The 25,489-nt window shown below is 38.4% G+C and overlaps 2 protein-coding genes across 2 annotated transcripts; one reads left to right on the top strand and one right to left on the bottom strand.

The window, feature by feature from the left end:
- Positions 1–1,021: 1,021 nt before the first annotated feature.
- Positions 1,022–22,827, bottom strand: nckipsd (NCK interacting protein with SH3 domain). The gene is made up of 13 exons (XM_058055318.2): positions 22,461–22,827; positions 19,847–19,959; positions 18,198–18,402; positions 14,257–14,332; positions 13,671–14,173; positions 12,336–12,506; positions 11,842–11,928; positions 9,060–9,198; positions 8,882–8,962; positions 7,045–7,173; positions 6,866–6,955; positions 6,605–6,777; positions 1,022–3,716 (listed from the first exon to the last, which is right to left on the bottom strand). Exons 1-13 carry the CDS (start codon positions 22,629–22,631, stop codon positions 3,498–3,500), a joined length of 2,157 nt encoding a protein of 718 aa, XP_057911301.2. The 5' UTR covers positions 22,632–22,827; the 3' UTR covers positions 1,022–3,497.
- Positions 22,828–23,048: 221 nt separating this feature from the next.
- Positions 23,049–25,431, top strand: ndufaf3 (NADH:ubiquinone oxidoreductase complex assembly factor). The gene is made up of 5 exons (XM_058055325.2): positions 23,049–23,217; positions 24,074–24,269; positions 24,341–24,407; positions 24,485–24,585; positions 24,718–25,431. The coding sequence occupies exons 1-5, from the start codon at positions 23,129–23,131 to the stop codon at positions 24,835–24,837; spliced, it is 573 nt and encodes a 190-aa protein (XP_057911308.2). The 5' UTR covers positions 23,049–23,128; the 3' UTR covers positions 24,838–25,431.
- The last annotated feature ends 58 nt before the right edge of the window (positions 25,432–25,489 follow it).

The following is a 25,489-nucleotide window of genomic DNA, read 5'->3' on the forward strand; positions in this document are numbered from 1 at the left end:
ATTTACCAAATACGCCAAGCAAACAAGTTCCACTTTTAAAAATAACTTTATTAGTTTTCCTCTTGCATGTTATTGGAGTTAAACACACTGGCTGTAAACATACAACTAATGGATATTTGAACATAATATAAAATCTGATATCCTGAAGCATTGATATCCAACAATATTAGAATCATGTACGCATGTCACAGACATACAAAAAATAGATCCTGTTAACTTGCAACGTAAAAGAAAATACCACCAATCACAATACAACGTGAAGTAAAATATGTTCAATTATTAGTCGATAAACTTGAATAACTTCTTGGGGTTGCAGTGGGCGATAAAGAGAAAGGGTTGCCATGTTAGCTCGTTAGCATGTTAGTGCGGTAAGTGCACAAACGACAGTCCAAGGTTCTATGGACACTTGCATCACTGTGGGGAAGCAAACACTCCGGTCCCTTAAGATACAAAAGTCAACCACTCTGATGCCTGAGGAGCTTTAACAGACTGCGATAAACGTCTTGTTTAATGATATGCGGCAAAAACACGTTCATCTTGTTCTGCTTGACTTGAAGCTTCACGGGTAAAGACACATTGGTGGGCGGGGCAAAGTCAGTTCTCAAAGAATACACTCGGAAATGTTTGTTTCATTCAGGAAAGTAACAGTTTTAGGACATTTTTTATTCGATTTTATGTTACTCGGTGGAACGGTGGTGGAGTGGTTAGCGCGCAGACCTCACAACTAGGTTCAATTCCACTATCGGCCATCTCTGTGTGGAGTTTGCATGTTCTCCCCGTGCATGCGTGGGTTTTCTCCGGGTACTCCGGTTTCCTCCCACATTCCAAAAACATGCTAGGTTAATTAGCGACTCCAAATTGTCCATAGGTATGAATGTGAGTGTGAATGGTTGTTTGTCTATATGTGCCCTGTGATTGGCTGGCCACCAGTCCAGGGTGTACCCCGCCTCTCGCCCAAAGACAGCTGGGATAGGCTCCAGCACCCCCCGCGACAGTTTTAGGAATTTTTTTATTCAACTAGTATGTTACTCGGTGGCACGGTGATCAAGTGGTTAGCACGCAGACTTCACAGCTAGGAGACCAGGGTTCAATTCCAATCTCCGTGTTCTATTTCTGTGTGGAGTTTGCATGTTCTCCCCGTGCATGCGTGGGTTTTCTCCGGGTACTCCGGTTTCCTCCCACATTCCAAAAACATGCTAGGTTAATTAGCGACTCCATATTGTCCATAGGTATGAATGTGAGTGTGAATGGTTGTTTGTCTATATGTGGTTGAGTTTATGTCTCTGGATAAAGTGCACGATAGCGCTCCTTGGAGTCACACACAGCTTGTTAGTATGAAGGTTCTTTTTTTAATTACCAAACTTTTTGACTTTGACACTGAATTTATGTCATTTTTTTAAATGAATTTTGTGAACTGATTTTTTTTACATGATTTTATACTGAAAATTAATTTTTTTTAGATGTAGGTACTTTGAAATATTGTTGATTTAAAAAAAAAAAGATTTCAAAAAATTTTTGGGAAAAGTTCAGTGTAAAAAAAGGCTAAAAATAAATTTAAAAAAGGCTAAGTATGTTAAAAAGTTGTGTACACACACATGGACACACACTGAATATTCACGTGGATAGATTATTCAGCCTGAACGTGTGTGTGTTTTATGGCATCCCATAAAACATCAATTATTTGGATTTTTTTCAGTTTTTTACACTGAACTTTTCTGAACAGATTTTGTGAATTATGTGATTTTTTTGTTTATGAATTTTGTGAACTGATTTTTTTACATGATTTTATACTGAAAATTAGATTTTTTTTAATGTAGGTATTTTGAAATGTTGGTGATTTAAAAAAAAAAAGATTTCAAAATTTTTTTCAGAAAAATTCAGTGGAAAAAAAGGCTAAAAATAAATGTAAAAAAAAAAGGTTAAGCATGTTAAAAAGCTGTGTACACACTGAATATTCACGTGGATAGATTATTTAGCCTGAACGTGTGTGTGTGTGTTTTATGGCATCCCATAAAACATCACAATTATTTGGATTTTTTTTTTTTTTTTTTTACACTGAACTTTTCTGAACAGAAGTGAAAATGAAGTTCCTAACGGATAAATAAAGTTCTTAAGTAAGTAAGTAACATGTTTGCCCAACTGAGTGTTAAAATACTGTATTTTCACCAACTGTCATTTTAAGACAATTTATATTTTCAGTATAATTTGATGTAAAAAAAATAAAGTGCACGATAGCGTTCCTTGGAGTCACACACAGCTTGTTAGTATGAAGGTTCTTTTTTTAATTACCAAACTTTTGGACTTTGACACTGAATTTATTTCATTTTTTTTAAATGAATTTTGTGAACTGATTTTTTTTACATGATTTTATACTGAAAATTAATTTTTTTTTAGATGTAGGTACTTTGAAATATTGTTGATTTAAAAAAAAAAAGATTAAAAAAAATTTTTGGGAAAAGTTCAGTGTAAATAAAGGCTAAAAATAAATTTAAAAAAGGCTAAGCATGTTGAAAAGTTGTGTACACACACATGGACACACACTGAATATTCACGTGGATAGATTATTCAGCCTGAACGTGTGTGTGTTTTATGGCATCCCATAAAACATCACAATTATTTGGATTTTTTACACTTTTTTTACACTGAACTTTTCTGAACAGATTTTGTGATTTATGTGATTTTTTTTTTTGTTTAGGAATTTTGTGAACTGATTTTTTTACATGATTTTATACTGAAAATTAGATTTTGAGGTATTTTGTAGGTACTTTGAAATATTGTTGATTTAAAAAAAACTGAATTTATGTGATTTTTTTTTTAAATTATGTGGATTTTTTTTCCTTTTTTTACACTGAACTTTTCTGAACAGAAGTGAAAATTAAGTTCTTAACAGATAAATAAAGTTCTTAAGTAAAATACTGTATTTTCACCAACTGTAATTTTAAAGACAATTTATATTTTCAGTATAATTTGATTGAAAATTGAAACACAAATAATTGAATGACATAAATTCAGTGTGTAAAAGAAGAAAGACTTCATAATTAGCATTAAAGGTACAGACACACAAAGTAGGATTAATGGAAACTTTTTTAAAGCTAATCTAAATTCAACGTCAAGGCTAAATTTTATTATGGGACTTTAAAATACTTTAAAATATTCCAATATGGGACCTTAAGTGAATAGGGGCTCGTTATTGCTACAAAGTTTTTGTTTTGGCCTACTTTTATGTTTCTGACTAAATTTTTTCAGACATTTTGTGCATTTTCCCGTCACGCCAACAAACAAACAAGCACGCTCAAATAATAACTCTGATATGGTCACATGGGTAAGAATTCCATCACGCCGCATGCACGCTGCAGCAGTGGACGAGTCGTCCAAGGAAAGACTGGCATGAGTGATTGCATTTCTCAGCATTCCGGGCATCAGTTTTCTTTTCCAGACTGCGCCTCCCTGCAGTGGACTACTGTGTGTGTGTGTGTGTGTGTGTGTGTGTGTTAGTTTTAGGCTGGGCTCATCTGCGGGAACTCCTTGTAGATCTGCTGTACAATTAGCTTATCCATCTGTTTGGCCGTGGCGCTCCCTTCATCCTCCCCCGGGTCATCCTCCTCCCTGAGAATCCTCTGCAGCGCCCCCTGAAGGTCACAGAGGCGGTGCTGGTGCTCCAAGTAGTCCGTCGATCGCATGATGGAGTGCATAAGGGAGAGATACTCCATCCGCAGCTGCCAATACACATAATGGGGAGAAATTACTTAAGGTACCGAAGGAATTTGATACTAGTTTTGCAAAAACAAAAAAAAAAGGAATGAATATCCTCATGAGGGTCGCGGGGGTGCTGGACTCCACACAGAGATGGCCGATAGTGGAATTGAACCTAGTTGTGAGGTCTGCGCGCTAACCACTACACCACCGTTCCGCCGAGTAACATAAAATTGAATAAAAAATGTCCTAAAACCGTCGCGGGGGGTGCTGGAGCCTATCCCAGCTGTCTTTGGGCGAGAGGCGGGGTACACCCTGGACTGGTGGCCAGCCAATCACAGGGCACATATAGACAAACAACCATTCACACTCACATTCATACCTATGGACAATTTGGAGTGGCTAATTAACCTAGCATGTTTTTGGAATGTGGGAGGAAACCGGAGTACCCGGAGAAAACCCACGCATGCACTGGGGGAACATGCAACATTCCGAGTTTTTCTAACACGGGCTCACTGTGATGTCACCGTTGTGGAAATCCAAGGAAATACAGCTAGGATAGGTGCAGATTCTGGAAGATCTAGTAAGGTTTCTTTCAGGTTATTGTGTCTAGCTGCTCTATAGGAGTCCACAACAACATACAAAGGGCCGAAAATGAGCAAAATAAATAATAAAAACACAATAAATATTTGCTAGCTAGCTTGTGTTTCTAAATTGGCTTCAAATATAAATATAAATATAAATAGCAGTCCACAACAATAAATATTTGAATATTAATATTATCAATATTAATATCAATATTAATATCAATATTAATACTAATATCAATACGGATATCAACACAAACAATATGAATATGAATATGAATATATATTCATATTATTTGTGTCTAGCTGCTCTATAAGAGTCCACAACAACAAACATTTGAATATTAATATTATTTTATATTAATATTATTATCAATATTAATATCAATATTAATATCAATATTAATATCAATATTAATATCAATATTAATATCAATATTAATATCAATATTAATATCAATATCAATACAAACATCAATACAAATATGAATATTCATATTCATATATATTCATATCAATCGTGTCTAGCTGCTCTATAGGAGTCCACAACAATAAACATTTGAATATTAATATTATTAATATCAATATTAATACTAATTTTAATACGAATATCAATACAAACATCAATACGAATATTCATATATATCCATATTAATTGTGTCTAGCTGCTCTATAGGAGTCCACAACAATAAACATTTGAATATTAATATCAATATTAATATAAATATTAATGCTAATATCAATACGGATATTAATTTCAATACAAACATCAATATGAACATGAATATTCATATTCATATATATTCATATTAATTGTGTCTAGCTGCTCTATAGGAGTCCACAACAATAAGCATTTGCATATTAATATTATCAATATTAATATCAATATCAATATTAATACTAATTTTAATACTAATATCAATACAAACATCAATACGAATATGAATATTCATATATATTCATATTAATTGTGTCTAGCTGCTCTATAGGAGTCCACAACAATAAACATTTGAATATTAATATTATTATCAATATCAATGCTAATTTTAATACTAATATCAATACAAACATCAATACGAATATGAATATGAATATTCATATATATTCATATTAATTGTGTCTAGCTGCTCTATAGGAGTCCACAACAATAAACATTTGCATATTAATATTATCAATATTAATATCAATATCAATATTAACACTAATTTTAATACTAATATCAATACAAACATCAATACGAATATGAATATTCATATATATTCATATTAATTGTGTCTAGCTGCTCTATAGGAGTCCACAAGAATAAACATTTGCATATTAATATTATCAATATTAATATCAATATTAATACTAATTTTAATACTAATATCAATACAAACATCAATACAAATATGAATATTCATATATATTCATATTAATTGTGTCTAGCTGCTCTATAGGAGTCCACAACAATAAACATTTGCATATTAATATTATCAATATTAATATCAATATCAATATTAACACTAATTTTAATACTAATATCAATACAAACATCAATACGAATATGAATATTCATAAATATTCATATTAATTGTGTCTAGCTGCTCTATAGGAGTCCACAACAATAAACATTTGAATATTAATATTATTATCAATATCAATATTAATACTAATTTTAATACTAATACCAATACAAACATCAATACGAATATGAATATGAATATTCATATATATTCATATTAATTGTGTCTAGCTGCTCTATAGGAGTCCACAACAATAAACATTTGCATATTAATATTATCAATATTAATATCAATATTAATACTATTATCAATATGAATATCAATATGAATATCAATATTCGTATTGATATTAATATTGATACTAATATTAATATTCAAATGTTTATTGTTGTGGACTCCTATAGAGCAGCTAGACACAATAACCTGAAAGAAAGCTTACTAGATCTTCCAGAATCTGCACCTATCCTAGCTCTAGTGGGGCTTCCACATCAAATCCAGTCTATAACAATATAAAAACCATATAAAAACCATATAAAAACCATATAAAAACCATATAAAAACCATATAACTACCATATAAATACCATATAACTACCATATAAATACCATATAAAACCATATAAATACCATATAAAAACCATATAACTACCATATAACTACCATATAACTACCATATAAAAACCATATAAAGCATATGCTTGTTTTTGATGTCATGCTTAAAAGAAATATGGATATTTTAAATTCAACACATGAGCCAACCCTACGTTTACCGAGCATCATCACTGCTGGCAAAAACCCAAAACTGAATAGCTGGACCCACCTTATCTCCAGGTGAAAGGTCAGAAATCTGCCGCACGGCGATGTCAATCATCACCATCATGTCCGTGCGGTAGAAGATGTCGGCCGTCTCTCGACTAGCGAAGACGTCCTGCAGAAACTTAAGCACCGAGTGCGGGGCGGGCGGCATGTGCTTGAACATGCACACCGGGTCGTCTGTGCGGGAGCACACGCACGGCGATGTCATGTGGCGACGCCGCGTCGGGGCAGCGATGGGAAGAAACGTGAAAACGGCGCAGCCTACCTCCTCTGTTGAGGAGCAGCAACGCTTTCTCCGAGAGAATCTTCACGTTTTTCTTCTTCAGCTGCTGCATGATCACGTTGTTGCTCGGCACTGCGGGACAACGGCACGGATTGGGAATGAGTGACATCATAACAGGGCAGTTTCTGGTGCTATGGTTATCGTCACACTTTTTTAGCTACCTGTGTGGTGCAGGTTGAAGGCCAGCAGCAGGTTGAGGAAAATGTCCGGCAGCTGCTCCGTGGGATCGGCGGGATGTCCGTCTTCCACCACATCCAGCAGGAATTGAACAAAGTCGGCGTTCAAGTGTTCTGAACGTCGGGAGGAAAGTGGACGCCACACACACACACACACACACACACACATAAACACACAAGACAATGCCACACATCAAGGACATTAACAAGAAATATTTCAAAATTAAAAAAAAAAAAAATTATTAGAGCTCTCTAGACATGAAATAACACCCCTATAGGCACTTTTACACTAATGTTACCCAATATAGTAGATATAATCCAAAGAAAATAAGCAACTTAAGACATAAATAAGACACGTGCCTGTGTGTGTTTCAATAAATGTGGACAGGAAGTGACGTCAGGGATTCAGAGTTGAGTTTTAGCTGGAGCACGCCCACAACAGACATTGTTGTCATTGGCGATCAAGTCTGGTGCTTGGTGCTAGTGACACCTAGTGGCCAGTGTAGACTACAGTCCATAGAACTGAAGTGAACTATATTTGTATTTTTATTCATTTTGGTGATGGTTTAATTTCATTTGAACATGCATCAGATTACAATTGAATGCATCCCATAATCAGTTCACAGTTCCACATAGTTTTAATTTTAATTTTTTTAATTTAATAAAAATGTAAAAAAAAAAACTGTACAATTGAAAGCAGGAAGTGAACAAATGTAACAGTTACTGATTGTAAAAGTTTGTAAAAAGAACAAAAATTTGTTCACTTCCTGCTTTCAATAGTACAGATTTTTTTTTTTTAATTTTTATTAAATTAAAATATTAAAATTAAAATTAAAATTAAAACTATCTTAGGAAAGCAGGAAGTGAACAAATGTAACAGTTACTGATTGTAAAAGTACCAGATGGAGGGGTAGGATTTAATAAGCTTTGCTTCTTCCTACTCCTTTTGGACATGTGGAACTGGGAACTGATTATGGGATGCACTCAATTGTAATCTGATGCATGTTCAAATGAAATAAAACCATTACCATTACCATTATTACTACCACCACCATATTTTACTGTTGCTATGATGTTCTTTTTCTAAAATGCGGCCGAATGTAATGGGACACACACCTTCCAAAAAGTTCAACTTTTGGGTTATTTTGGAAGGTTCACCACTGTTACATGTTTTGGCCAGTTGTGGATAATGGCTCTCACTGCGATTGGCTGGAGTCCCAAAGCTTTAGCAATGGCTTTATAACCTTAATTACCACACTGATAGATCTCAAGAAAGTGACGATGTGCTATATATATCACTATATTCACACGTACTATGGTACCCATTATGTACCTTGTACTTCAGTACGAGGTACATTATTAAAAAAAAAAAGAAATTAAAAAAAAACCTTGATGATGTGCTATATATATCACTATATTGACACTTACTATGGTACCCATTATGGCATTGGATGCTCATATCACCTCCTACTTTGGTACGTGACATAAAAAAATAAAATAAAATAAAATAAAATAAAATTAAATTAAATTAAATTAAATTAAATTAAATTAAATTAAATTAAATTAAATTAAATTAAATTAAATTAAATTAAATTAAATTAAATTAAATTAACATTATATTAGGAAAGCAGGAAGTGAACAAATGTAACAGTTACTGATTGTAAAAGTACCAGATGGAGGGGTAGATTTTAATAAGCTTTGCTTCTTCCTACTCCTTTTGGACATGTGGAACTGGGAACTGATTATGGGATGCATTCAATTGTAATCTGATGCATGTTCAAATGAAATAAAACCATTACCAATGAAAATTTGAGAGACCTACCGTAGTGATGATATGGCACCTGTTCACCCATGGAGAAAATCATGGTGAGCACCAAGGCTGTGTAGCACATCTTCTGGTGCTCTGAGCAGAGACAAACAACACATAGAGAATATAAAAGAATAATACGTAGTACGGTATAGTATACGTGAATGTAGTAGATCAATAAGGTTCCTCTCACCTTGTGCGTCTGTCTGTAAGTCCCTGGCCAGCTCCATGGGGAGGATGGAGTTGAGGAGGGTAGAGATGAGCGCAGCATCCAGGCTGCACATTGCACCAAACACTTTGAGCAGCAGCAGGCGCAAAGTCACACGGAGCTCCTGTGTGGTCATGTGACAGCAAGTGTTTATCACATGAAAATAGCTAAAAATGCTAATATAGATGGATGGATGGAAGGACGGACGGACAGTGTTATTTTTCTCTACTGTGAAGCGTCTACTCTGAAAAGCGCTATACAAATAAAATGTATTATTATTATTATTATTATTATTAAATATTAGCATATATATAATATTAATATAATAATATCAATATTATATATTAATAATATTAATATATATAATATTAGCAAATATTAGCATTAGCAGGACGGACGGACAGTGATATTTTTCTCTACTGTAAAGCGTCTACTCTGAAAAGCGCTATACAAATAAAATGTATTATTATTATTATTAAATATTAGCATATATATAATATTAATATAAAAACAATAATAGTATATATTATATTAATATAATATTAATATAAAATAATAATATTGTATATTAATAATATTAATATTAATATATATAATATTAGCAAATATTAGCTTTAGCAGGACGGACGGACAGTGTTATTTTTCTCTACGGTAAAGCGTCTAGTCTGAAAAGCGCTATAAAAATATAATGTATTATTATTACATATTGGCATATATATAATATTAATATAATAATATATTAATAATATTAATCTTAATATATATAATATTAGCAAATATTAGCATTAGCAGGGCGGACGGACAGTGTTATTTTTCTCTACTGTAAAGCGTCTAGTCTGAAAAGCGCTATAAAAATAAAATGTATTATTATTAAATATTGGCATATTTATAATATTAATATAATAATAATATATATTAATAATATTAATATTAATATATATAATATTAGCAAATATTAGCATTAGCAGGACGGACGGACAGTGTTATTTTTCTCTACTGTAAAGCGTCTAGTCTGAAAAGCGCTATACAAATAAAATGTATTATTATTATTATTATTAAATATTAGCATGCTAACACCACAACAACACACCAGCAGGGCGCAGAGTCACACAGAGCATGTCACTTGAAAATAGCTAAAAATGCTCGTATTATAGATAGATGGATAGACAGATACATGGATGGATGGACGAACGGATGGATGAACAGACGGACGGATGGACAGACAGAACAACAGTAGCATGCTAGCAATGCTCCGCCCTGCTTTTAGCCTTGTTTTAGCTCTGAATGTTTGGATATTGGATATTTTTATTTATTTTTCTCTACTGTGAAGCGTCTACTCTGAAAAGCGCTATACAAATAAAATATTATTATTATTAATATTATTAAATATTAGCATGCTAACACCACAACAACACACCAGCAGGCGCAGAGTCACACAGAGCTCCTGTGCGGTCATGTGACAGCAAGTGTTTATCACACATGAAAATAGCTAAAAAATGCTAGTATCATGCTAGCAATGCTAACATGCAAATATTAGCATGCTAACACCTAGCATAATACCTCAAATTTTGACATTGGAGCAGTCTGAATCACTTGAGAAATGTGGAAGTAGTAGTAGGTAATAGCAGTTTTACGGAAAAGTGTGAATTTTGGGAATATTTAGATTTTTTTTTCAACAATTTGTTGTTGGAATGGCTTGAATTGATGGAGAAATCGTAGTAGTACTAGTAAAATAATTAGCTTTAGGAAAAAGGTGAATTTTGGATCACCCCCCCCAAAAAAAATTCCTGAAAATTTCAAGCAAATCCATTCTGAACTTATTTATCTGAAATTACTTTGAACACAAACAGCCAAAGAAACGGACCAACGCCTGCAAGAACATAACCTCCGAGCTGCGTTGTGCTTGGAGGAGGTCACGCTTGTACTTGACACTCTCTGCAGTTAAGTAAACACATGCTGCCCGGGCATGTAATGCGGAAATATGGTAATGTCACAAACACTGTTTGTACTATTTTTGAGCTGTACTCAGGATGAATTTAATTTAATTTAATTTAATTTAATTTAATTTAATTTAATTTAATTTAATTTAATTTAATTTAATTTAATTTAATTTAATTTAATTTAATTTAATTTTCAAATTTTGAAATTTAATTTTGAAATTTTAAAATTTAATTTTCAAATTTTGAAATGTAATTTTCAAATTTAAATTTAAATTTAAATTTGAAAATTAAATTTTAATTAAATTCTATACAGCTGACACTGTATATACTCATTTATTATATTGTAATAAGTGGGAAAAGCACTACCAATGTAATCAACTCTACAAAAATGCTATTAATTAATAATAAAATAAAACAAAACTAAATTAAATTAAATTAAATTAAATTAAATTAAATTTGAAATTTAAATTTGAAATTTGAAATTTGAAATTTAAATTTCAAATTTGACATTCAAATTTAAATTTCAAATTTAATGTAATTTAATGTAATTTAATGTAATTTAATTTAATAATTTGAAATTTAATAATTTGAAATTTAATACTTTGAAATTTAATAATTTGAAATTTAATAATTTGAAATTTAAATTTAAATTGAATTTGAAAATTAAAATTAATTTTTATTAAAATTATTAAAATTTTAATTTAACAATTTTAATAATAGCCTTTTTGTAGGGTTGATTACATTGTTAGTGCTTTTCCCACTTCTTCCAATATAATAAATGAGTATATAGAGTGTCAGCTGCAAATGACAATGCAGGTTAGTCTCACCATCTGGTAGTAGGAAACTAGAGAGAGCACGTTCTCGTAGTCAGTGGCCTTGCACATCCTCTTACACACCTCGGGATCGGCGTCCGTCTAAGAAACACACAAGCAGCTTTTATTTGAATCAGCAAAAAAAATAAAAAAAACAGTCCCTGCGTGATAACTCCATAATGCATAATCCGTCCATTGGAAAAGGTCCCTGAACACATCACTGGTTTTAGTTGTGGGGGGGCTGGATGCCAACCCAAAGACTTGGCAGGCAGTCAAGTTGACTTTAATAACACGGTGGGATCTGTCAACTGGCCTGTCTGATCCCATCAGACATGTCTGGAATTTAAAGCGGGATCTATCCCGTGGGCGGATTATACGTTCATCCACAGTAAATCTTATATTTCCATTATGGGATGGTGTCGCTTCCACGCCACAACAAGCCCAAACAGAGAGACCGAAAACCAATAAAAGATGTGCAGGTGACCGGAATGGGGGCCGCCATTTGTTACCAGTATCTTCAGGAGTTCCTCGAGGTAGCACGCGATGAGGGCGTGGTCTTCGTGAAGCGCCCAGCTGCGTTGCTGGGAGTCGTCCCGATGGCGGGCGAGGTCGCCAAAGATGACCTCCAGCCGCTGCTCGTCGTGACACACCTGACCCCGCGGCAATGCTGCACTGGAGTCCTGCATGGAGAAACCACATATTATTATTAGTCTCTCTTATTGCAAAATGGTCACATTTGAACACAGGAAGTGAACAATTTATGCCAGGGGTCTCAAACTCAATTTACTTGGGGGCCACTGGAGCTAGGGTCTGGGCGAGACTGGGCTGCATCAGGTTTTAAAAAAAAAAAAACCCAAAAAAACGCATTTATTAAAAACAGAAAAATTAATAAACTTTGCTTTGGTTTAAATTTTCTACAATAAAAGCTCTGATAAAACATTCCACTGTTCTCAAATATCTTACTTTTTATTTTTCTACACAAAATAAGATGAAAAATAAATAAACAAATCAAGAATAAAGAAAATCAATCAATCCGTAGTAAATAAATAAATATAATAATAATAATAAAAAATTTCATATTAAAATGAACAAAGCATTATTAGAGCCCTGTAGACATGACAAAACACGACTATAGTCACATTTATACTCTTTTTATTTACAACATATTGCGCAACTGCAGGGTCTTGAGACACATGCTAACTCGCAAACTAGAGAGCTAGCGACCTAAACAGTAGCCTTCAAGTTATTTCCTTTCAACTTAAATAGCCAAAAACTTACCACTTCCACACGGATAGGGAGGATAACTATTAACAGTTATTGAACCTTTAACATGAACATGAATCAAACGTAATATTTTTTTCTGGGTACATGATACCATACAGCATCCATATCAAACTTGCGCGGGCCGCACTAACATCAAACTTTCATATCAAGGCGGGGGCCTCAAACTCGTGTCCTGCGGGCCACATTTGGCCCACGGGCCGTGTGTTTGAGACCTCTGGTTTACAACCTTCTCAATTCATATGTTATGTTATCCAAAGAAATACAGCTGAATGGGTGCAGATTCTGGAAGATCAAAAAAAAATTCTGTGCTGGTTATTGTGTGCGGCTGCTCTACAGGAGTCCACAACTCCTACTGAAGTTGTGGACTATTGAAAAAACTAAATTAAGGTGACAAATGTCTGAGCCTTGGCGGAGGTCAGCATGCTTATGTATCATTGGACACTGCACAGCTTGCAGGAAATGAGTGATACCCCCCCCCCCCCCCCCAGCTAAAAGGAGCCTGAGCTGTAACGCTAAACTGTGAGCGTGACATGGAATGACTTCATGAAAACAAGTCTGACCTTGCTCTCCACCAGCGACACCAGAACCCGCTCCAGGGCGGAGGAGGCGCGAGGCAGGGTGCTCTGCAGGTGTCCCACCACCACCCCCACAGCCACCCGCGACAGCTCGTAACTCAAGCCCGTGTTCTTCCGCACCAGCTCGATTAGCTCCGCACCGATGGTCGATGGAACCGGTTCGGAGGGAGCGGGGCTGCCGGGGGGGCTCTCGGCGACAGACGGCGGGGCAACCGGCCACTCCGCCTCCGGCTGCTCCTCATCGACAGCTGGTTGAGGAGGCTGAGGGGCCGGGTTCTTCTTGACCGGGGCATTCTGAAGGGGGGTGTCTGATGCGGGTTTGATGCGGGATGGCACCGGGGGAGGAGGGGTGCTGGAGACACTCGGCAAGCTGACGTCAGAGGATACCGCAGAGTGGGAGGAGCCCGATTCTAAAGAGGTGGTGCTGATGTTGAGGGACGGGACCGGGGACGGGGGGAGCGAGGACACTCTGGAGGGGACGTCAGGCTCTGTCGAGACAAAGAGCTCCAGTTATGGCGAATTCTCAATATCGTATTATTCCATTATTCCAACATGCGGTTCTCACACGAACCTGCACGCCGGCTGTTCCGCTGTTTCTCAGGAGGGGGCGGAGTTATGGGAGCTGCTCGTCGGGGCTGCGGGGGCACCTGCAGCCCACTAAGACATTAGCACTACAGTAGGACGCCCCAACTTACATTTCAGCAACCATTTTTTATTCTAGATTATAAACTATAACAATACTACAGAGAGTTTCCCCTTGGTAACCACAGCTGCTGGCTGCACTCGTGCACAATTATCTCTCTACTCCAGGGGTCTCAAACACGCGGCCCGCGGGCCAAATGTGGCCCGCAGGACACTAGTTTGCGCGGGCTGCACTAACATTAAACTTTCATATCAAGGCGGGGGCCTCAAACTAGTGTCCTGCGGGCCACATTTGGCCCGCGGACCACGTGTTTGAGACCCCTGCTGTACATATGATATCATGTACCCAGAAAAAAATATTACGTTTGATTTATGTTCATGTTAAAGGTTAAATAACTGTTAATAGTTATCCTCCCTATCTGTGTGGAAGTGGTAAATTTTTGGCTATTTAAGTTTAAAGGAAATAACTTGAAGGCTACCGTTTAGGTCGCTAGCTCTCTAGTTTGCGAGTTAGCATGTGTCTCAAGACCCTGCAGTTGCGCAATATGTTGTAAATAAAAAGAGTATAAATGTGACTATAGTCGTGTTTTGTCATGTCTACAGGGCTCTAATAATGCTTTGTTCATTTTAATATGAAAAAAATCATTTGTCTACCCACCAACTATATGTGCTTTCTTAAGTTTTTATTATTAGGGCTCGAGCACTGACCAGTGCGAAAGCCCTATTGTAATCGTTCCGTTTTTTATTCTGACGAAAGGACGGCCATTTTGAGGGCCTTAACATGCCCGAAAACTCACCAAATTTTGCAAGCGCGTCAGGTCTGGCGAAAATTTCGATCTGGTGGGGGTCCCGAAAACAATGTTCCAAAATTGACTCTCTAGCGCCACCTTTAATTTTTGAAAAAATTGGCCCCCGCCACCAGTTTCACCTATCGTCACGAAACTTGGTGGAGACGTCTATCGTGACAGGACGGACCAAAAAGTCTCAAGAACCCATATTGGAAAACGAACAGGAAGTCGGCCATTTTGGATGGCGGCGGCCTTTTTCGTGCCAGAAGTTGGGGTCGTATCTCGACGAACTCCTCCTAGGGGGTTTGACCAAATGAGTCCGTTGTAGCATCAACGGACACTAGACGGATGGCCGACGTTAAATTGCGAAGGATTTTGGGATATTCCATACGATGTGGGCGTGGCACGCCCCCAAATTTTGCCCATTTTCATATGTCCGGGCCTTGCACGCTGAGCGTAACTGTAGACGTGAATAACTTGGCTCCACGTGGTCAGATCTTCATCATACTTGGTACATGTGATCATGGCCCCGCCCCGAAGGTCCCCGTAGGTCACTTCCTGATTTCGTCGCAGCGCCACCTATTGGCGACAGGCTAAAGGCGTGTCATCTACATGAGGCCTTTTCTGCCAGGAGATTCATCAGATGAACATCAGGGTCACAAGGTCACTGCCTGACAGCCTGGTGAAGCCTGTTGATGGACCATGATGCAGGAAAAGCGCACGTGGTGGGCGTGGCCTGGCGGCGAATGCTCAGGCCTCGCCATTTACATAGAAAAGGTCATCATTCGCCCGCAAAAGGTCGCATGGGCTTGAAAACTCATAGGGGGGGTCAGAATCCAGGCCTGAGCGGCCTGGTGTGGCCCCCATATGAAACCAAGCCAAATTGACTCACTAGCGCCACCTAGAAGTTTTAAAATAATTATCCCTCGCCTCCCGTTGCACGTATCGGCATGATTTTCGGAGGAGACATCACTCGTGACAGGACGCACAAAAAAGTCTCAATAACCCATGTTCTAAAACCAACAGGAAGTCGGCCATTTTAGGTGGCGGCGGCCATTTGGGGGCGGATGTATGGGTCGTATCTTGACGAACTCCTCCTAGGGGGTTTGACCGAATGAGTCCGTTGTTGCATCAACGGACACTAGACGGATGGCCCACGTTAAATTGCGAAGGATTTTGGGCCGCTCCATAGGATGTGGGCGTGGCACGCCACCAAACTTTGACCATTTCATATCTGGCCCTGCCTGGTGTCTGGCCTTGCCTTGAAGCAATGTACATCAAAGTCAATACACAGTTTGACTGACAGACTGATGATGTCAGTTGATGGACTATGATGTGTGTAAAGCACATGTGGGGGGCGTGGCCACGGCGAATGGTCAGCCTTCGCCATTGACCATCAAAAGGTCATCATTTGCCTGCAGAAGGTCACAGGCTGCTGAAATCTTAAACGTGAGGCCTTAATCCAGGCCTGAGCGCCCTGGTGGTGCTCCCATGTGACACCAATCTAAATTGACACACTAGCGCCACCTAGAAGTTTCAATTCATTATCCCTCGCCACCCGTTACACGTATCACTATGATTTTCGGTGGAGACGTCTATCATGACAGGACGCACCTAATGCTCCAGAAGCCATGTTCTAAACACAGCGCCACCAACTGGTGGAAATGTATATCTGCCGTAACTTCCTGATTCATGGTCAGATTGTCTTGAAATTTTTTTTGGTGTGTTGGGTCAATCTCTGGTCTGTTATACTGTGTGTACATAGACTCTATAGCGCCACCAACTGGTGGAAATGTATATAGCCGTAACTTCCTTCCACATGGTCGGATCAGGCCCAAATTTTTTCTGGTGGTCTGGGGTACCCTCTGGTCTATGACTGTGTGTGTACATACACTGTATAGCGCCACCAACTGGTGGAAATGTATATAGCCGTAACTTCCATCCACATGGTCGGATCAAGCCCAAATTTTTTCTGGTGGTTTGGGGTACCCTCTGGTCTATGACTGTGTGTGTACATAGACTGTATAGCGCCACCAACTGGTGGAAATGTATATAGCCGTAACTTCCTTCCACATGGTCGGATCAGGCCCAAATTTTTTCTGGTGGTCTGGGGTACCCTCTGGTCTATGACTGTGTGTGTACATAGACTGTATAGCGCCACCAACTGGTGGAAATGTATATAGCCGTAACTTCCTTCCACATGGTCGGATCAGGCCCAAATTTTTTCTGGTGGTCTGGGGTACCCTCTGGTCTATGACTGTGTGTGTACATACGCTATAGCGCCACCAACTGGTGGAAATGTATATCTGCCGTAACTTCCTTACGCACGGTCGGATCGGCCCCTAATTTTTTCTGTTGGTTCGGGGTACCCTCCGGTCCGTTACCGTGTGGGCCAACCACTCTATAGCGCCACCCACAGGCGGAAACGTATATCCGCCGCAAGGACCTACCGCGTGGTCCGATCGTCGTGAATTTTTTTATGGCGGTTCGCGGTGTCGGACGGGACGTGACCGCGCACCCGCCTCGCCGCCGCTGTCGCCCCCTCCTGGCGGAAAATTGCAAGTGCCGTGACTCCCTTACCGCTTATCCGCTCGCCGCGGTTTTTCGTACGGCGCGTCCGCGCGCCCGTCCGGTCGCGCGCGCGACCCCGACCCGCGCGTACCCCCGACCCGCGCGTACCCCCGAGCGCGTCGGGGTGCTCGAGCCCGCTCATCACTGCTTGCAGTTTTAATTATTATTATTATTATATTTATTTATTTATTACTGATTGACTGATTTTCTTTATTTTTGATTTGTTTATTTATTTTTCATCTTATTTTGTGTAGAAAAATAAAAAATTAAGATAACCAAAGCAAAGTTTATTCATTTTTCTGTTTTTAATAAATGCGTTTTTTTTTTTTTTTTTGGAAAACCTGATGCGGCCCAGTCTCACCCAGACCCTAGCTCCAGTGGCCCCCAAGTAAATTGAGTTTGAGACCCCTGCTCTACTCGCTTGTGTTGTCAGCTCTTTTACACATTTGTACAAAAAGTGGTTACTGCAATGTAAGGGGGGTGCACCCGCTATATGTAACAAAAAAGTTACCTGATAAACGCCCGGCTCTCTGTGCATGCTGTCCATGCTCCCTGATAGCGGCACACCTCCTTGTTTTCCGTAATCTCGGTTAAGGCCATTAGGCGGCGGAGGAGTCTGACTGAGGGAGATTTCACTGTTGGAAGCTGGGAGGCCTTGCGAGTGACTAGAAAGGCTCCGCCGTGCCAGAGTCTCCTTTCTGTGATGGATCAACTTTCTACAAAATGAAGAGGGAGCTTTTTAGTATCAACTTATATGCCAGTTCATGCATTGAATTACATTACATTACATCAGGGGTCTCAAACACGCGGCCCGCGGGCCAAATGTGGCCCGCAGGACACTAGTTTGAGGCCCCCGCCTTGATATGAAAGTTTAATGTTAGTGCGGCCCGCGCAAGTTTGATATGGATGCTGTATGGTATCATGTACCCAGAAAAAATTATTACGTTTGATTCATGTTCATGTTAAAGGTTAAATAACTGTTAATAGTTATCCTCCCTATCTGTGTGGAAGTGGTAAGTTTTTGGCTATTTAAGTTTAAAGGAAATAACTTGAAAGCTACCATTTAGGTTGCTAGCTCTCTAGTTTGCGAGTTAGCATGTGTCTCAAGACCCTGCAGTTGCAGTTACAGTCGCCCCTCGTTTATTTTGCATTTCATCAGTTCCAGACCCGATAAGTCAGGGGTCTCAAACTCAATTTACTTGGGGGCCACTGGAGCTAGGGTCTGATAAAACATTCCACTGTTTTCAAATATCTTACTTTTTATTTTTCTACACAAAATAAGATGAAAAATAAATAAACAAATCAAGAATAAAGAAAATCAATCAGTAATAAATAAATATAATAATAATAATAAAACGGCAAATAATAAAAACTTAGGAAACCACATATAGTTGGTGGGTAGACAAATGATTTTTTTCAGATTAAAATGAACAAAGCATTATTAGAGCCCTGTAGACATGACAAAACACGACTTTAGTCACATTTATACTCTTTTTATTTACAACATATTGCGCAACTGCAGGGTCTTGAGACACATGCTAACTCGCAAACTAGAGAGCTAGCGACCTAAACGGTAGCCTTCAAGTTATTTCCTTTCAACTTAAATAGCCAAAAACTTACCACTTCCACACGGATAGGGAGGATAACTATTAACAGTTATTTAACCTTTAACATGAACATGAATCAAACGTAATAATTTTTTCTGGGTACATGATACCATACAGCATCCATATCAAACTTGTGCGGGCCGCACTGACATTAAACTTTCATATCAAGGCGGGGGCCTCAAACTAGTGTCCTGCGGGCCACATTTGGCCCGCGGGCCGCGTGTTTGAGACCCCTGGTTTAACACTTTCAAAAAATTACAACTTTATTTGTTGTTTTTTTTGTTTCAAATAATATTAATTTTTTTTTTTAAATAAGGGCTTTTCTTTAATATTTGATGTTTTTGTTATTAACTGTACAACAGTTAATAGTATAAAAAATTGTGATGGCCACATCACATGATGTTAAATGACGAGTGTTTTCATTTAATCATACTATGGTTAACTTCTTTTTACTATTGAATAATAGTTGAGAATGTCGGTTATGAATGTCATGTACAATAAAATAACTTATTAATAAGTATTTTTAATGCTGGTTATGAGCATTTTCACTCACTGTAGAACATCCCGCTGCTCCAGATTGTATTTGCCTCCATTCTTTAGGGCAACGTTATGGATGCCTTCAATGGCTCTGTCAATGGACTGCAACACTTCATCCTGCTCCGGAGCCTGGCACACAGAAAAAGTATAAAAATGAAGAGCTGAATGAAATATTTACTCATGCATGCATGAAACTTTAAACGCAACAGAAGTACATTGTTGCCTTGAGCTGTGTACTGTGTGTGTACTGTGTACTGTGTGTGTGTGACAGGAGGAAATTGGGTCAGTTATCCGGCAACAAAAAGCAGCCTTTTCGCCAGTCAGTGTGACGCATGCTCAGCAAGACTCCAAATTGGGGCTCATTGAAACTGCACCACCAATGAGAAGACAGCATTCCAATGTCTTGGAGAAGACATGCTTGGACTCGTTCGCTGGAAGGAAGTCTGCATGCCGAGTGTGGAGAACATGAATGAACCTCTACTGAGACAATACAACGCAGATGGACACTCAAAAAGGTGTTTACTCTCTTCCTGTAAGAACTAACAACTCATTTTGACTTCAAGCATCACTGAAGTTAACTTAGCGCAGTGGTCTCAAACATGCGGCCCGCGGGCCAAATGAGGATATGAAAGTTTAATGTTAGTGCGGCCTGCGCAACTTTGATATGGATGCTGTATTGTATCATGTACCCAGAAAAAATTATTACGTTTGATTCATGTTCATGTTAAAGGTTAAATAACTGTTAATAGTTATCCTCCCTATCTGTGTGGAAGTGGTAAGTTTTTGGCTATTTAAGTTTAAAGGAAATAACTTGAAGGCTACCGTTTAGGTCGCTAGCTCTCTAGTTTGCGAGTTAGCATGTGTCTCAAGACCCTGCAGTTGCGCAATATGTTGTAAATAAAAAGAGTATAAATGTGACTATAGTCGTGTTTTGTCATGTCTACAGGGCTCTAATAATGCTTTGTTCATTTTAATCTGAGTTCAATCCCACCCTCAAAAACATGCTAGGTTAATTAGCGAATGAATGAGTAAATAATAAAAGAATATATAGGGCTGCACGGTGGACGAGTGGTTAGCGTGCAGACCTCACAGCTAGGCGACCCTAGTTCAATCCCACCCTCAAAAACATGCTAGGTTAATTAGCAAATGAATGACTAAATAATAAAAGAATATATAGGGCTGCACGGTGGATGAGTGGTTAGCGCGCAGACCTCACAGCTAGGAGACCCTAGTTCAATCCCACCGTCAAAAACATGCTAGGTTAATTAGCGAATGAATGAGTAAATAATAAAAGAATATATAGGGCTGCACGGTAGTTGAGTGGTTAGCGCGCAGACCTCTCAGCTAGGAGACCCTAGTTCAATCCCACCGTCAAAAACATGCTAGGTTAATTAGCAAATGAATGAGTAAATAATAAAAGAATATATAGGGCTGCACGGTGGTTGAGTGGTTAGCGCACAGACCTCACAGCTAGGAGACCCTAGTTCAATCCCACCGTCAAAAACATGCTAGGTTAATTAGCAAATGAATGAGTAAATAATAAAAGAATATATAGGGCTGCACTGTGGTTGAGTGTTTAGCGCGCAGACCTCACAGCTAGGAGACCCTAGTTCAATGCCACCCTCAAAAACATGCTAGGTTAATTAGCGAATGCATGAGTAAATAATAAAAGAATATATAGGGCTGCACGGTGGACGAGTGGTTAACGCGCAGACCTCACAGCTAGGCGACCCTAGTTCAATCCCACCCTCAAAAACATGCTAGGTTAATTAGCCACTCCAAATTGTCCATAGGTATGAATGTGAGTGTGAATGGTTGTTTGTCTATATGTGCCCTGTGATTGGCTGGCCACCAGTCCAGGGTGTACCCCGCCTCTCACCCGATGACAGCTGGGATAGGCTCCAGCACCCCCGAGACTCTCGTGTGTATGAGTGGTAGAAAATGAATGAATAACTACTCAATTACTTCTGATATAGAGGATCTTTGACTAGCCTTTTTGTAGTAGGTCCTTAAAAACTGCTTTTTTAAACTAGAATTTTTGCAGTTGATACATAAAACCGGCAGAGCACTCCTGTCATATTGACGATCTTTGACTGGCACTTTTGAATTACTCTATAGTACTCTATGCCCTCCAACAACAACAGAGGATTCCTGTCCTATAGATGATCTTTGACGACAAAAACAGCCTCGTGCACCTATGGTAGGAACTTTAAGTGGCGTTTTTTTGCATCATTTATCCACTCCTGTCATATTCACGATCTTTGACGAGCACTTTTGAAGTATGCCCATTAATAACATCCGAGTATTTCTATCAAAGAGAATATATTTTACTACAAAAACAACATCGTTTGGTAGGATCTTTGACTGGCCTTTTTTGCAGTACAGTAGAACATAAAATGTTTACATCAATCCTGTCATACGGAGGATCTTTGACGTTTTTGAAGTACTGTAGGTCCTTCAAAACAGCAGAGAGCTCGTTTAATAAAAAGGATCTGTGTATTTGAAGTAGGTCACATAAAGTATCTTGTAAATAATAAGTACTTAAGTACACGGAGATTGATAGAAAGGCCTAGATAGATAGATGATGAATAATCCATCAGATTTTTCAGTCGATCACAAGTGTTGTTTACCTGGATCTTTTCGATGTATGAGGAGGGGACATAACCGGTCTCACCGGAGCTGCACCGGGATCCCAGCCACCAGTGTTTGTTGCTCCTCTCCAGGATTAGGAAGCTTTCCCCGGCAGAGAAGTGCAGCGAGTTGGGCTCAGCGGATCGAAAGGCGTACAGAGACCGGTACATGCTGTCGGTAAACACTTTAGACGTTCTGAAGCGGAATCGAACAGAAAATCCTCGTAGGGTGAAAAGGAGTCCCCGAGAAGGGATAAGTGACCTTTTGGGTTGTTTTTAAAGACGTTATGAAGGCATGGCCCCTGCTGTCTATTTACAATGCAGAGCTCTTTCGGTCACATGATCTGTACTTGTTCTTACCATTTACTTCCGCATGGGGCGCTCTTGTTTACTAGACACGCCCCAAGGCTTACTAATCAAAAGCAGAGCTATACGTCTTTTTCAAATTTAGATAATTTTTTGCTAATTTTGCTAAGCAGTGGTCTAATTCAACACTGAACAACATATAAGATGATAGTTTATAAATAGTGTAATTTAAATCATACGTTTAGTGAATATAAGGTATGTCAACAACACTTCATGAATTGCCAAGTCTGAATCGATTGATTTTTCCTTACACAACACCGGCTGGTGTCACACAGAATGTGGTCCCCCTGCTTTCTGTCAACATGGCCGCTTTGGTTTGTACCAGAGTCCTCCTTCAGAAACCATGGCAGAGGTTAATCCTCTCTCACAGAAAGGCACCGGCTCTTTACAGGTAAATTTCAAGCAAAACTAAAAAAAAAAAAGTTAAGTCATCTCTGAAGTCGAATTAAACTTAATTTAATGACGGACTTTCCTCTGTTCCTCAACTGTAACGCAACACAATCATCACCAGATTGTTGTTTATGTTTAATTGTTTGACTCGATCAGACATTTACAGATACTTTCTATTCTATATAGTCAAAACTATAACACAATTTACAATTAATTCATTTTATTTGCACTTGAGGTAGGCCTGCTATGTGGCCATGTGTCAACATTCTCCTTATTCTCCATCTTAATGCAGTTATTTAATGGAAACAGTAATGTACCGTGGTTAGCATTGTCTTGCAAATATCATACACATAAAGCATGTTGGGTTTGAAATCACTAAAATGAAATGAGTAAATTAATCGGAACCTTTTACCTAGTATGAATATTGTTCTGATTGGTTTGATTGCAACACCTGGCAACATGTACAGTACTACTTTTTTTTTAGTAATGACTCTATATTGTCTGTTTTTTATCATCTGAATCTTTAAGTAAAATAATGGACGAGTACGTTATTATTTTTGTGATTTAAATGAGTAAAAACCGTCTATGTGTATTTTTTATGGCCGTTTAGCACCTGTTGTATCTCTGGCACCATCTAGTGGAAGGTTCAGTAATTGCATTCACCTATCGTATATCCAATCCAGTTCGATGAAGGTAAATAGTCAGGAATTCAAATGTTGTCATTTTTCAACAAGAGCAGAATTTAAAAAATGGACCACATAGCAGCCTTATTTTCGGATACATTAAATTTTCTATGCATTTAAGCCATTTACTAAGATTATATTGTAATATTTTTGTGCATTTTATATTTTTACCAGTCCATTTTTGTCCCGGGGTCATCGTTTGGGCCCGAGTGATGATGAGATATACCAGCGTACATCAGTGTCAATCATGAAGAAGGAGTCCGGCAGCGGCATCATGATCCTCAGCTACAGTCCTCAAGGATTCAACATTGATGGGAACAAAGTGTTTGGCCCCTGTGCAGTGCTACCCCCAGCCATCCTGCAATGGAAGGTATGATTAAATCCTAGAATAACTACAATAATTATTTGTTTTTCTTGTTTTCACTATGCGTGACTTTGCAGGTCGGGAGCTTTAAAGACATCACGGAAGAAAGTGTGTCACTTTTCCACATGCTTGTACCCAAAATAGGTACAAATTTGACTTGTTTAAAGAAAAATACTGTAAAACAAGTGAGTTTGTGTGTCACATGTGGTATAATTCTGCAGAGATTCTGGTGCTGGGCACGGGGGCACGCCTTGAACGCATTCATCCTTCAGTTCTGGCGCTTCTAAAGAGCAAACGCATCGCCGTGGAGGTGCAAGACACGGTAAGTGTTAGTTCACATGGGATGTTAACCTCACAAATTTACTTTTGCATATTTATGTGGATTATTATTTCACAGATGGATTGTTTTGCTGCCGTTTGATTGTTGTGTTGTTGTTATTTTTTTTCCCCCCAGCCAAACGCATGTGCCACATTCAACTTCCTGACGAGCGAGGGTCGAGTAGCGGCCGCTGGCCTGATCCCCCCATCTGTCAGCACTGCGTTGAAGATAATGGACGAGGAGTCGGCAACGTGAACCACAAACAAGGACTGTTTGCATCAACGAGGGAGCGAGACCTTCATGAATTATATTCAGTCTGTGAGATTTATCTCTCACTGGAATCCTAAACGACAACCGTCCACTCGGATATACATAAAGTTTTTTATAACCCTTCTGAAATAGACATAACAAGCAAAGATGCCAGTCTTCCTGTAAATAAACCAAGTCTTATTTGGCTAAATTATACATTTCAGCTATTTATGTGTGCTGATTATTATTTATGTTGTGTTTTAGAGGTCAAGATAAGAGACCAAACTGAGAATGGACATTATTTTACCACTACACAAAATAAGAAAGCTGTTCAGCAGGCTTAAAAGGCTTCTGCATGTAATAAAAAAGGGTGCACTACACCTTTCTGCCACACTCGTTTATGTCCTTCACTTGCTTAAGCTTCTTATATTTGTGTCCTGCAGCATCACAGTGTGTGTGTAGCATATGACATAATTCAGTGGCTTTGTCCTTGTCGCATGTAAGCTCCGCCACGATCCATAAATCCACCGCATTCATCTCTAATCATCCCAAGGCCTTTGTGCAAGTGCGGCCATGTTGGCATGGAGGCCCTAAATCCCGTTGTTGTATCCGATTGCAACCACACACAAAATCGATGTGTTTGGTGGTTTTGTTCATT

Source organism: Doryrhamphus excisus, linkage group LG18 (assembly GCF_037039965.1).
Source record: "Doryrhamphus excisus strain RoL-2023G ecotype Guam linkage group LG18, RoL_Dexc_Guam_v1.1, whole genome shotgun sequence".
In the NCBI taxonomy this organism is placed as follows: Eukaryota; Metazoa; Chordata; class Actinopteri; order Syngnathiformes; family Syngnathidae; genus Doryrhamphus; species Doryrhamphus excisus.

Coding starts and splice junctions, on each gene's coding strand:
- ndufaf3 (XM_058055325.2), top strand. CDS start 23,129: ATGGCCGCTTTGGTTTGTACCAGAGTCCTCCTTCAGAAACCATGGCAG. Junction 23,218..24,073: donor AAGGCACCGGCTCTTTACAG/GTAAATTTCAAG, acceptor TATTTTTACCAG/TCCATTTTTGTCCCGGGGTC. Junction 24,270..24,340: donor CAGCCATCCTGCAATGGAAG/GTATGATTAAAT, acceptor GTGACTTTGCAG/GTCGGGAGCTTTAAAGACAT.
- nckipsd (XM_058055318.2), bottom strand. CDS start 22,631: ATGTACCGGTCTCTGTACGCCTTTCGATCCGCTGAGCCCAACTCGCTG. Junction 6,778..6,865: donor GCTGCTCCTCAACAGAGGAG/GTAGGCTGCGCC, acceptor GCTCCCGCACAG/ACGACCCGGTGTGCATGTTC. Junction 3,717..6,604: donor ACCTTTCACCTGGAGATAAG/GTGGGTCCAGCT, acceptor GTGTATTGGCAG/CTGCGGATGGAGTATCTCTC.